Source organism: Nicotiana tabacum, chromosome 18, assembly GCF_000715075.1.
Source record: "Nicotiana tabacum cultivar K326 chromosome 18, ASM71507v2, whole genome shotgun sequence".
Taxonomy (NCBI): Eukaryota; Viridiplantae; Streptophyta; class Magnoliopsida; order Solanales; family Solanaceae; genus Nicotiana; species Nicotiana tabacum.
The window spans coordinates 72073795-72088577 of record NC_134097.1 but is presented as its reverse complement, the minus strand read 5'-3'; the positions used below and the strand labels follow the sequence as shown (position 1 = coordinate 72088577).

At 35.2% G+C, this 14783-nt stretch overlaps 1 protein-coding gene and 1 non-coding gene across 2 annotated transcripts; one reads left to right on the top strand and one right to left on the bottom strand.

Annotated features, from left to right (window-relative positions):
* Positions 1 to 276: 276 nt before the first annotated feature.
* On the top strand, positions 277 to 1038 carry LOC142172536 (zinc finger BED domain-containing protein RICESLEEPER 2-like). Its single transcript, XM_075236180.1, has 2 exons — positions 277 to 901; positions 995 to 1038. Exons 1-2 carry the CDS (start codon positions 277 to 279, stop codon positions 1036 to 1038), a joined length of 669 nt encoding a protein of 222 aa, XP_075092281.1.
* An 11058-nt stretch (positions 1039 to 12096) lies between these two features.
* Positions 12097 to 12168, bottom strand: TRNAH-GUG (transfer RNA histidin (anticodon GUG)). Its single transcript has one exon. It is a non-coding gene; the product is annotated as a tRNA-His (tRNA).
* Positions 12169 to 14783: the final 2615 nt, after the last annotated feature.

Sequence of the window (14783 nt, the reverse complement as noted above, 5' to 3'; positions counted from 1 at the left end):
ATGTTAGAATTCCTAAAGGTGAACTTTTGAGTAGTGATTGGGAGAATGTAAAAAGAATTACAAAGTTTCTTGAAATCTTCTTACTTTGAAGATATCTCGATCACGTTATGTTACATCGAATATTCATTTTCTTGAAATTTGTGCAGTTGCTATCTATTTGAAGCAATTGATAACAAATGAAGATATAGTTTTAAGTGAAATGACAAAGAATATGAAAGAAAAGTTTGATAAGTATTAGGGTGATCCAGGAAAAATGAAAGAGATAATTTTTATCTCATGTATGTTGATCCACGTTACAAGATCGAATCAGTTGGCTTTGCACCTGTAAAGATGTTTGGTGTAGATCCGGGGGCAACTATACAAGCAAAAGTAACGAAGTACATGACTTCATTATTCAGTGAGTATGTAAAGTCCAGCTCAAAATGTGTTGTGCTTGCTTCATCTTCAGATTGTTCTTCATTGGACACTTCGACTTCTCTTTCTGGCAGTCAAGCAAGCACCCAAAATATAGGACTTCTAGAATCACTCATGCAAGATTTAAAAAATTATAAAAGTGGGAGTGGAAGTGTTGATACTAGAACAGAGTTAGATAAATATTTAGGTGAAGAAATTGAGGATGACACTAAAGAATTTGATGTTCTTCTTTGGTGGAAATTGAACTCAGTTAGATTTCCTATTCTTGCGGAGATGGCTCGTGATGTATTAGTTGTTCCGGTTTCAAGTGTGGCATCTGAATGCGCGTTTAGTACGGGAGGACGTCTTCTTGATTCATTTAGGAGTTCATTAACTCCTAAATTGGTGCAAGCTCTAGTGTGTCTTCAAGATTGGCTTCGAAATGAAAAATTAAAACAACCCATTAGTGTTGAGGAAGATCTTGATAAAATCGAGCAGCTTGAACAAGGTAATAATATTGTTACTATATTTGTTGTATATAAGTGTTGTTGATATGCTTATATTTATCGCACGACTCATTATTTTAATTTTTTTTCTTCAGATTTAGCCAGCAATGGAAAAGACCCTTCCGTAATTGTCGTGTAGTGTTAATATATTTGGTAAGATTATTCATCAGCTACTCTGCCTATTCCCTATTTTATTTGGAATTAGAGGTGCATAGAAACAATGCTGCTCTTTCAAACAATTTGTTTTGTGACTGCCCATTTTAACTGCTGATCATGAACATACATACATACATACATGCATGCATGCATGCATACATACATGCATGCATGCATGCATACACACATGCATACATACATACATACATATACATACATACATACATATATATATATATACATATATATATATATATACATACATATATATATATATACATACATATATATACATACATGCATACATACATGCATGCATACATGCATACATACATGCATGCATACATACATACATACATGCATGCATACATACATACATACATGCATACATACATACATACATATATATACATACATACATACATACATACATATATATATATATATATATATATATATATATATATATATATATATATATATATATATATATATATATATATGTATTTCCTTGACTACCCATTTTAACTGCTTATCTATTGCTAAGTAGGTGAAGTTTTTTTGCATATATTTGCACATTCTATCATAGTCTAGTCATTTAGTTCGCTTGGTTTTAGCTCATAAGCACATTACTGTATTATTTCTCCTTCCACCGATTGGAATATTATTTCTTTTTAAACTAACTACATCCCTTGAAATGAAGAAACACCCAACAGAAGGTATTTAGATGTAGGCATACTATTCATTCTTTCTCTAAGTTGGAGTGAAATTGGAGTACCATAATTGGCTTGAATTGGTGGAGATTGTTGTTATGTTTGATCTGAAGTTGGCATTGTGGGAACTTCTGGGAAAAGGGGTTGGTCCGGGAAGGGTAAAATAGGGTCAATAGGTGGAGATATTTCTAAATTTGGTGGTGGAGATGAAGTAACTGGAAAGAGTGGTTGGTGCAAAATTCTACTGATTTTTTCATTGCCATTGAAATCTTGAATTTGGGTGTCTGCTCCTCTAATGACTAATTGAGCTGTAAAAGATAATAGTATCAAGAAGTTGTTCTAGAAATGAACTTTCATTGTGTTTATTTTGGTTTCTCTCTAATTAATGTTTGATTTTGTAACCAATTATGGTACTCCAATTATATATGAAGTAGAGGTGGAACTGGAGAGCAGCTTTGGTCTTGTTGATCAGCAGCTTTTTGGTCTTGTTGAGCAGCAGCTTTTGGTCTTGTAAAACTTAATTTTCTTTTTCAGATGCTTTAAGATAATGAATTGCTGAAATCATTCTACAGCTTCTCAAGTTAAATGTTTTTCTTGCATTTGTTGTATACAGTTCATGTTTTATAAAATGATGAAACATGAATGTTCTCAGTTTCAACCTTTTAGAAGTAAGTTGCTGTAATGTGAACCAAAAGATGAAAATCACTGGATAAACATTTGAGATTTGAATGACTTCAGTACGGCAGTACCTAGTTGAGGATAATTTCGATTTGTGAATACGTATGCTAGGCCGATAAAACGCCCGATAAGAGCTAAACCGATATCAATCCGCCCGATATCTTATCGGGTGGCTAACAGATTAATACATTTAAAAGCCGATAACCGTTAAGCCAAATCGTTAAGAGTAAATAATTGCCTAATCCGCCCGATAAGCAGTCCTAGTTCTGAGGCCTTAAAACCTCCTTTTTTACCTCACCTCAATTTGCGTGTGTGGTCCAGAACTATATCCGAAAAATCTTTTATGTGAAAATATGAGAAATAGAAATATCTAAAGTTAAAATTTGATTTTGGTTGACTTTAGTCAATATTTTGAGCAAATGAACCCGGATCCGTGTTCCAATGATCCCGGGAGGTTCGCAGTAAAATATGGCACTTGGGTGTATGCCCGGAAATGAATTCCGAGGTCCCAAGCTTTAGAAATTAATTTTTGAAAGAAATTATTTTGCTGAATTATCTATGAAATAAAGAAAAGAATTAATGTTTGAAACCATCGGTATCGGGCCCGTATATTGGTTTCGGAGCTCGGTACAAACTTGTTATAGTATTTAAAGGATAACTGTGAAATTTGGTGAAAAGCGGAGTTTATTTGACGTGATTTGGACTTCTGGTTGAAGAGTTATGAACTTTAAGTGTTCTTGATAAAAATGATGAGTTTTGAGGTTTAATTCATGGTTTTACATGTTATTTTCATGATTTAATTTCACAAGCAAGTCCGTATGATATTTTTAGGTAGGTATGCATGTTGGGTTTGGAGTCCTGAGGGCTCGGGTGAGTTTTGGATAGGACACGGAGTGAAATTTGGACTTAGAAAGTTGCAGGGTTTTTTTAACTGGTATGTTGCAGGCCTGCAGGCTTCGCTTTGTGAAGCCTGGCTCGCAAATGCGTGAATTATGTTGCAAATACGAAAAGTCCAGGGCCAGTATTACCTCGCAAATGCGAGATACACTTCGCAAATGTGACGTCTTCAGTAGGTGCCAGTTGTCGCAAATGCGACACCCCCTTCGCAAATGTGTATTCGCAATTGCGAACATATGATCGCAAATGCGGAGGTAGCAGGTTCCTTAAGGGTTCGCAATTCAATTGCGACGTCTACGACCTGCAAATTCATAACTTAGCCGAAAATCTTTCGTTTTTCAAACCCTTTCAATATCAAAACACTCTTGGGCGAATTTTCAAAGACAAGTACTCTTTCAAATTGATTGTAAGTCATTTCTAACTTGTTTTTATTAATCTTTAACATCTTTTCTCATGATTTCAACTCAAAATCAAAGATTTTCATGGGAAAAATGAGTGTTTTGGGTAGAACCTCGGTTTTTCAAATTTTAGGGATTTGGACCTTGATTTGATGTTCGATTTCAAAACAAATTACATATTTGGGTTCGTAGGGGAGTGTGTAATCAGGTTTGGTTCGAACCTCGGGTTTTGACCAGGGGTCGATTTTTGACTTTTTTGGGAAAACATTGAAAAACTTATTTTCATGCATTATAATGGATTAATTTAGAATTTATTGATATAATTATGTAACTTGTAGCTAGATACGAGCGAATTAGCGGTAGAATCAAGAGGTAAAGCGATAGTTGAGGCTGGAATTGTGTTCGTGGCATCAAGGTAAGTGTTTGGTCTAACCTTAGCTTGAGGGATTAGGAGTTGTGTCTAATTTGCTATGTGCTAATTTTGGAGTACGACATATAGGCATGGTGACGAGTATCTATACGTCGGTATCAAGCATGCCCATGAGTCTTGTGTATTAATTGTTGTGACTACGTTGTGGTTTATTGTGCTTCATATCAGGATTATCATTATTGTTCCCTTGCCGAGATGTTGTTGTCATTATTGTTCCCTTGTCGGAATGTTATTGTGATATTATTGTTCTCTTGCCGGGATGTTGTTGTCATATTATTGTTCCCTTACCGGGATATTGTTGCTATATTATTGTTCCTTTGCCGGGATGTTGTTGTTACGTTATTGTTTCCTTGCCAGAATTATTTTATGATTGGTGTTGATAAATGAAAAGGGAGCGAGTTGTGCGCCTGCAATGGTAATATATGAAATGGGAGCGGGTTGCACGCCTGCAACGGTAATATATGAAATGAGAGCGGGTTGCACGCTTGCAACGGTAATATATGAAATGGGAGCGGGTTGCACGCCTGCAACGGTAATATATGAAATGGGAGCGGGTTGCACGCCTGCAATGGTAATATATGAAATAGGAGCGGGTTGCACACCTGCAACGGTACTATATGAAATGGGAGTGGGTTGCACGCCTGCAACGGTATTATATGAAATGGGATCGGGTTGCACGCCTGCAACGGTATTACATGTGTACTTGTTTCTTATTTCCTTATCTTTGCTGGTAATTTATTTATGGCATTCCTTACATTTCTCTACTATTATTTTGTTGTTATCAGTTATTCCTCGCAGCATGTTCCCTCGCCCAACTTTAGCTGTAATTATCTGCTTTTATTTTCCGCGGTATATGATTTAACTGCACAGGTTTATTTGGTAGTTTGGTCCTAGCATCGTCACTACTTCGCCAAAATTACCAGCACATGGGGTCGGTTGTACTGATATTATACTCTGCGTTGTGTGTAGATCCCGGAGCAGCAGCATTCGGACCTTAGCTTTGGTGGCTACCTTCAGTCCAGTCGGAGATTCTGAGGTGTCCGCAGGCCTTGGCGTCTTCTCCTATCCTCTTAGTCTGTTTCTTTACATATTTCAGAGACAGTATTGTAATAAATCTTTCAGACTTTTATTTGTAGTATTCCTAGACAGTCTGTGGAATTGTGACACCAGTCTTGGGTAATTTGTTTGTATGGATTGGTATTGGCATCTTTCTTAAATTATTACATTTCAGTCTTTCGCTTGTTAGATTTCCGCTGTTTATCACGTGTTGGTTATTAATTGTAAAGGGACTAAAATGGAAAAAGGGTAAATAATTCAAATGGTTGGCTTGCCTAGCTTTCATTAGTAGGCATCATCATGACTCCCGAGGGTGGAAAATCCGGGTCGTGACAAAATCACCCATATTAACTCCAATGAATATGTTGCACCTTAAAAATTCTCGCTATCACATTATCATACTTATAGTTATAGCAAGATACAAATGTGCACAAATTGCACTGAGGAAGTGGTATTTCAAGATCAAGAATTGTATATACTTCAAGTAATTTAAATCATTTAGGAGTTGCCACATAAGTATAGTCAAATAAGTCATATAAATGGACTTTAATTAGATGCATATCAAGTTTTCATGTCATGCTAGACAAATAAAATATTTAAAACTGATATCGAAAACTGATTGCACATATCATTGAATTTATACTTTCAAGTGTTTGTATTACATGTCCAAAACTGCATCTCTTTCATATGAAACCAATTCTATTTGAATTGTATCTCTTCTATTTGGCCAATATTTTTGTGTCTGTATTCGACAGACTTGAGGTCCTCATCTATACTTAGCGCTATGATAGATGTCATCGACGAATATTTTATATTGGTTCCAACCTCCTTATTTTTCACAAAGACATAACATAGAGATCTCTTCATTTATATTTTCAGGTACCTGAACCTCTCTTGAGATTTTATGAAGTGTTATGTCGTGTGATCTTCTAGATCACTTGCCTCCTTATTATGATATATCATTTTGATCATTTGCTCATCTTCTTTATCAAGAAGTTTATTTGAAACTGATTTGTCTATACGCTTAAATGTATCATAAACTTTGTCCTTCTGGGACTTATTCTAATAGGAGTGTTTGTAGTGAGAATATAGTTACTTTCTTTGGGTCAGCAAATGCGTCTGACATGCTTTGCAATATATTGCAGATGAATTATCTTTTTATGAACTTCAAGTTCATATTATCTTATTCGAGGATATAGATGTAGAAATAATAATTCATTCCACGTAACTTTTTCTCAACTTTTATCATGTCTCCCCCTCATGTTAGAAAAACTAACTTACTTTCTCAACTTTGAGAATCTATCTTTTTGTATTATGGTGTTAATCAAAATATACACTGCACATAATAATAATAATAAGATGGAATTATTTGGTTCCTGAACCTGAACTACTTGTGAGGGGAGAATTAAACATACTTTGGTATATCACGTATATCAAACTGATATAGATAACTTTGTTCTTATAAGAAATATTTTAGCTATTAAGTGGAGGCACTCAATAAATTCTTTTGCTAAACCAGTTGTAATGTAAACCAACTTATCAAGATAAACTATCTTGAATAGAAAATCTGAAAATATTGAGCAAGTTACCTCGCAAACACCATGTTGTGGGTTAATAATAGTCGCACATGTAACCATCTCATAGATGCATCTTATGAGGTATACATGGCAGGTGAATGAGCCCATATTCACCTTTGATATTTCCAGAATTCATGGGATTCAATCCCAATTTTAATTGGTTTATTAATTAATGAGAACAACATAAGAGAATTCGTACAGAATTCTCTAGTTCTTTAATATTTACCCATTTGGATTCTCTTTTATTTTTGCACATCATACTTAAATTAATATGGCTAAACCAATTATGCCAACTGAATAAATTATCAGTATTGATAAACTCTAGGTTTAAACCATGACGTGTGCAATTATGAATAAACTCCAAGTTTATTATGATATGCGTTTTTATATCAATAAACTTTTACTTTATTGTGGCATTATTTTATTTGTGCAGTACAAATTGGAGAATAAAGCGGGTAACTTTTCACATATATATTACCCCGCTACAAGTTGTAATAATAGAATATATGGATTTTTTTCTTTATTTATAGTCTCAATATAACCAATCGCTTTCGTGAATACTTTAGAAACTAAATAAGTTTCTTTGAGACTTACTACAACATAATAAATTGATATTGATAATCAATTTTATTCCTCCAAAATGGTAATAATTCGCTCTTTTAGAGCTCTCGATTAATTTGGTACTACCACATATTCATCAACATCCATATGGTGAATATCTTTTTAAAGAGAAAGTTATACCATTATGGTCATGGTCAAATTATATGCAAGATCTGTTTCTTGCATTACCGTTGTCTTTTAATAATCACATTGCCAAAATATGATTTCCCCTAAGGTTATGATTTCCCCTATTCTCAGCCTCAAAGTAAGAGAAGGATCTAAGGTTATGATTTCCCCTATTGTCAGACACCACCTCAACTACCGATTCGTGGGCTGTCTCAGCTTCTTTCTCAGCCCCAATCTGTGTGTTGGTTTCTTCCTGGGCAGTTTGTATTGTCACTTTTGTCAGTTTCGTTGCATCATCTAGCTCAATGGGCACTAGTACAAGTGTCTCAGCTTGTCTGCTTTCTCGAGTTCTGTCTTGCTCCAAGTCTAAGTCTCTACCATTACGTAGACTCACTGCCATCAGCTGCTTCGGGCCTTGATCTTTTGGATTTATTTGAGTGTCTGCAGGCAATGTCCCATGAGGACGATTATTAAAAGACATCAAAATCTGGCCCATCTGCACTTCAATATTCTTTATAGCTGACTCATGTGCATCTACCCTTTCACTCATTTTTGCATTTGACCTAATAACCTACTGCATAATTGCCTCGAGTCTAGCAAACCCATCTTCTTGTCTTCCACCATGTTGCTACTGAGGAGGATGATAACCCTGCTGCTGATTTTGATTGTTATATCATTGTGGCATTTGGTAAGGCACCATATTATTGTGAGGTCGCATACCTCCCATATTTCCATTGTTGAGTTGTGGCTAGACTGGACTGTATGGCTGATTCTGTTGGCCTCAATTTTGACCAACCTATCTCTGGCCCCCATAATTAGATACATAATTCATGTCCTCAGGGTAATGATGATGATCACTTTCTTCATTCCATTGGTTACCAACTGGATGGCTAATGCAAGATGTGCATAAGCCTCCATTGGTAGTATCAACAATGTGTACCTACTGCTTCTGCCCTGACTCTTCCACCTTTTTGGTGTGTATACTCATCTGTGTCATTAATGTGACCATATTTTCAGCAAGAGTGTTGGATAGATCTAAGGGCACTGAGTGAACTACTGGAGTGATAGGTGCATTCCTAGTTGTCCACCCCGAATTTTGTATCATCTTGTCAAGCAGGCTCTAGATTTCTCTCCATGTTTTGCTCAGGAATGCTCCACCAGCTGAAGCATCAACATTAGCCTTCACGCTATCTGTCAACCCATGTAAAACCGCTACCCCAACATCTGATCTGGAATACCGTGGTGTGGATATATAACAACCATCCCTTTGAATCGTTCCCACGTTTCTTGTAGTGTCTCTATTGATTTCTGTTTGAAAAGCTCAAAATTTCATTATTTTGTTGAGCAGTCTTGTTGGGTGGATGGAACTTATTCACAAATTGATTGACTAACTCCTCCCAAGTCGTTATGGAATTAATGGGGAGCGAGTTTAGCTAAGTCTGGGCAGCTCCCGTGACAGAGAATGGAAACAACAACAACTTTATTGCTTCCTGAGTTATGTTGGGCTGCATTTGAGTTTTGCAGATTGACAGAAAATTCTTCAAGTGTTGTTGAGGATCTTCAATGTATGACCCCGAGAATAGTCCCTTGTTTTGCAACAAGTGCAGCATGTTGTTCGTGATTTGAAACGACTCGGCCTGTATCTGCAGGAATAATATCATTGTGGCCAAATTCTCTGTTGTGGGTTGTGCCCAATTATATAGAGCAGCCTCTGGCACAAAAGGTGCCACTGGCACCAATGTCACAACTGGGTCTAACAAATTATCCCCTATGTCTATTTCGAGTAGTGCAGTTGATTGTTGTTGTTTGTTTTTCCGGTTGGCCTGATTCAAGGCCTTGAAAACTTTCTCGGGATCTGATAATGCTTCAAATACTTCACTAGTTCTCGATGAGTTTCTAGGCATGCACCTGTACAACCAAGTCAACAAACGTTAAAATTTCAATGTATAGATTGAAAATAAAGAAAACTGACTACACTAAGAAATTTTGTATTTCTTTCAACTGTAATTGATAACATCGTTAAGTCCCCGGCAACGACGCCAAAATTTGATCATGCCCAATTATGCCTTATAAAAAGGACACGCGGTCATTATAAATATAATCCGAGTATTTATCCCAGAGTCGAATCCATAGGGAATTAACCTACCAATTACTCTTGTTAGACTCACTAAATTCTTCGTAATCAACTTTTCAGATATTTTGAATAATAATTGGAGATGTTTTTACTAACTATAACTGAATGAAAGCAAGTAAACTAAGAGCTAACTATGACTGGGTTGTATGCAAGTAAGTGAAGGATCTTTACGATTTCCCCTATTGATGGAATTCCTTCCTATTATGTTTTGCATAGATTTGCCTAATCGTCTCTATTGATCATGAGCACTCTTATTACCGTAATTCTCTCCCGAGTAATAATGACAATTTACTAGATGCACTCTCTCGAGTTATGCTAGCTGGCTTTTATTACAACTCACTTTAGATAGCACCCAAGGCTCCGTTATCCCTAATCCCGCTTTTAAACCCTCGGTTATTGATCCCTCATATACTTTGAGAGTGGTGTTGTTCAATAATTACCTAAATATGCACTCTCTCCCGAGTAATACGTACTAAATAGGCACAACTAATTGAGGATCCTATCAATTAACTACAACAAGAACGTAATTGAACAAATAGAGATTAAATCGGGCAAATTATATTAACATAACACGAAGTTCATCCTTCAATAGGTTCCATCAAAACCCTAGACTAAATATTTAGCTACTCATAATCGTGTTCATCATAACAATAGCAAAATTCATCATAAATGGTAAAATACAAAAGGAAGAAAGGAAGAACTCGATGTTGAATTATCCTCCTTGCCTCTTGCCTCTCTTTGCCTAAACCTTGATAGTCTCCCTTTGGGCGAGCTGGACCTCTTATAGGTTAAGTGAAATTACCCCCGAACTTCCAAGTTTACCCCTGAATTATATTTTCCGAACTGGACTAGCGCGGTCGCGCTAGTGGGCGCGCTCATTATCGCGCATATGACATAGTATTCTGCCTCAAATTCCTAGGCTAGCGCGGTCGCGCTAGTGGGCGCGCTATCTGCACTAAGCTAGATCAACATTTCAGCTCTTCTTTTCTCTCGTCTTTCAACGTACTCAGTTCTGAGGGGCTTCCCTTACTTCAGTTTAGCTCCAAACACAGCTCTAAGTCCTCATAAGCGCAACTCGCTCCTGCAAAACATGAAATTCATAATTAGAGCCAATTTATCGTCGTTTAATTATCCTAGAACAGTAAAATATAGTCAAGCTGGGGCATAAGCAGTCATCACATTACATGAATCTAGCCTATTATCAGTGAATATCTTTTTTAAAGAGAAATTTATACCATTATGGTCATGGTCAAATTATATGAAAGATTTGTTTCTTGCATTACCGTTGTCTTTTAATAATCACATTGCCAAAATATTTTAGCGTACAATAGGTACAAGACAAATGACCATTCATACTATAATAATGACATTATTTTCTTATATTATTTCAAACCTCCTTCTAGAGGTGAGTGTGGTAGATTCACTACCACCGGCACATTCATATTCTTCCAAGAATAAATATGTATTCATAAATCACATGTTGTCACATTCACATCATGAATGGACCATAATCATCTATATGTGCTTTACAAAATACCATGTCAAATCGATGACAAACATTACTTTCACAGAGTGAAAGATTACTTTGAGAATCCTTATTATTCTCATTACCACGATGATGACGATTATAATTTCGTCTATTGCCACGTCAACATCTATTATTATCTTCACGGTAATAATTTTGTTTTCTTTCAAACTTATCACATATTGCTATCACATTCTCTTAAGGGCATGAGAATGGAGCAAATTCAATAGGACGGGTTTTCATTTCTTGTGCCCATAATCATACATGAATCTGATCATGGCAAGACATAGAAATTTTACAACTTTGGGTGGTTATAATTTCTTTCAAACTCCATTAGAGTTACAATCAAAATTTATCGTCTTTGCTTGTATTTAAAATCAAATTATAGAATGTCAAGAATTTAAAATAGAAAAATAAAGTAAAATACTTACCTTAAATCCAGAATTTAATCATAAAGGAAGTTCCTGGAACAATTGACAATCATTATGCCCAATCCTAAAGCTTCTACTCAATTGGTTAAAGTCTCGTGCTGATAATGTATTATGAAACAATAAAAGAAGAATAGCATTGCAAAGAAAAGTAGGGAGAGAGAATTCTTTATTGATTTGGGATCAATTACAATGGAATAGGACACCTCTATTTTATAGGGGAAAAATGACTTAGCCACCAAATAACAACCCTAAAATCTCTCTAAATATAGACATTCACCTTAAATACAATTCTATTTATAACATTCCTTTCCTTTTCTTTTGTTTTTTTGTTTATTAATCCAAATTTTTTATGTATAAGGGCATGATAAAGCCGAAAAGAAGTGTTTGATAAGTAGTTAAGCACCTACAGAACAGACTAGGAGGAGAACCAGATACAAACCAAGATTTTAACATGTAAGAAGTAAAACATGTGTAATTGTGGCTGCTGGGATTCGAGCCCAGGTCTCCACGGCCACAACGTGGAATTCTCACCACTAAACTACAGCCACTTTGTTTGGGAAAGCATTGGCCCTGTTACATATTTAACCGTTAATATTTGTTAATTTCACTTATTTTTTCCTCTAAGCTATGCGATTTAAATTGTTCAATCGTTGGATGCTACCGTTTTCTCTTCTAGTCCTTCAGACAATTCTATGCGTTGGCGAGTTCTTCAGTTTCAACATTTTTGGAAGAAGAAAATGTTTTAGTTCGTCTGAGCTAGATCGAATCAACGATTTAAATTAGCATCTTTCACCATTACTAAACTGTCCCCTTGTAAATTTTTTGTTGATTCACCACTTAGATTATTAGAAAGAGAGCTGACGAATGTGGAGAATGATTAGAAGTAATAACAATAAAAGTATCATCATAATATATAGAGAGAGATATAAGCAAACACACGTAGTTGTAAAATTACATAATGGAAATATTGTACAACGTGACACCCCACCATATATAGTACCCCATCTGCCTTCTCCCTAGAGGAAATAGAACTTACAGTCGAATACAAATTCAAATAGCCTGAAAGCTAATAACATAACGACTGGACGACTCAAAGCAAATGCAAATCAACAAAGAAAAGTACAAAAAAAAGTATGAAAATCAGCTTCTAATGAGAATGTGGTTAAGTAGACAAGTCCACTTAGTTCTTAGGGGGTGGTGGAGTGAAAAATGGGATAGAAGTAGGAAATTTTGGGAATGAAGGAAATGATGGAATTGGTGGCATTGCAACTCTTGGAATTGATGGCATTGGTGGCATTGATCCAACCCTAGGAATTGAAGGCATATTTGGAATACTTGGTATATTTGGAATAATATTAGGCATATTAGGGATACTTGGCATGCCTGGAATTGTAGGGAAACTTGGATTATTGGCCTGTAATAACTGACGACCAGCTTCAGATTTCCCACTCAATATTGCAAAGGAGAGAACAACCACCATGAAAATGCTAGTGTATATGCTTCTAGCCATAGTTTCTTCTTTCAAAAATAGTTGGAGCTGAAGTTGAGAAGACTCTGAGATTTTGTTTGCTGTTGATGAGAAACTATGTAGTGGATTGAGGTATTTATAGTGGAAATTTGGTTAAGCTAATGATTTGATTATAGAGTATTAATTAATTTGTTGGTTTTGGTTATGACTTTTGATTGATTGGTTTAGAAAAGCCTGAAGGCTGGGGGCAAATTGTTGTTGATGTTAGTTTACCATCACTTGGTGTTTTATTATATTGACCCAGTGCCCAGTTGTCAAGTTTATAAATCAAGACCAAAATTGAAGCAAACATGTGGCATTTTAAGATTCATGTTAGTCTAGCTTCTTGTTGGACATCTATGCGTGTATATTCAACTTTCTTGGTTTTAAGTTGAACTAAAATGGTTGTTAAACCACCTCATAACAGTACTTTGGCGAAGGGATCTTATCATTACTAAACAAAAGCAAAAAAAAATGTACAAATAAAAAGAATGCTGTAAACTATGTTATTTTTTTTCCTTTTATAAAAATAAAATAAAAAAAGAAACACATTGCATTCATAAAATCATCAGCTAATTGCTCTTAAGAATATAATTAGGAATAGGAGACGAGATGCCATCATTTTAATTATAGATAAGCACTTAAGACGAAAATACAACTTAAGATATTAGATAATCTGTTACATAAAGAAGAGAATGCTAATTTGAGGGCAAAACAGCTACAATATTGCTTAAGGTAGGAGGAGTTGGGGGTGGGCATAGTTTGGGCAATCCGAAATCCAAACCAAAATCCGAATTTTTTGGATTTTTGGTTTGGATTTCGGGTTACGGATTGGATTTTGGATTTAATTTTTAAAATTTTTGGGTTTCCGATTGGATAATGAACTTGGTACTTCAAATTTTTGGATATCCGAAAATTCAAAATTTTTATACTTTATATTTAGTCCATTATCCTTATGTCAGTAGTAATAAGTTCAACACCTTACCCATTAGATAATATCTCATATATTCAATATTAATTACTAAGTTACTATCATAATACTTTCTATTTGAATATGGTTTTACAATAGCTACTTCTTATCAGCCGTATAAATGTCTCTGTTGCATTTTCTTGATAATATTTTCATTACTTGAATACTTTGTTTGGATGATTGCGGTGAGAATGTGGAACTTTTCAGGCAATTTAACATGAATAATTCATTTAGATATTCATTATTGTAAAAAAAAAAAAAAAAAAAGAAGAAGAAACAAATCAACTTATAAACTCAAACCGAAAATCCATAATATCCAAACCGATTAATCCGAAATTGAACTTAAAAAATCCGAGCTTATTTGAATTGGATTTGAATTGTCATTTCTTCAATCCGAAAATCGAAAATCCAACTGAGGAGAATAAATGACAATACAATCCAAACGCCCACCCTTGAGGAGAAAACGTCTAAAGTTTGAAATTAGAGGAGAGAAATTGATTTTTAACACAAAGTTGCAGGAGGAAAAATGATTGTATTGGAAATCTGCTTTAAAAAGACAATTGGCCTTGATAAGCATTGGTTCTGTTTCCGACATCAGATAGCAGATTCATAACGTAAAGAAAGCAAGAAGTAGTCGCGATGTTACGCATTCTTACACAAGAACGGAGAATTTAACGAGATAGAAT

Excerpts from the sequence above, each read along its gene's own strand:
- LOC142172536 (XM_075236180.1), top strand. The coding sequence starts at position 277 with ATGTATGTTGATCCACGTTACAAGATCGAATCAGTTGGCTTTGCACCT. Across the intron at positions 902-994 it reads AATCGAGCAGCTTGAACAAG|ATTTAGCCAGCAATGGAAAA; the intron begins GTAATAATATTG and ends TTTTTTCTTCAG.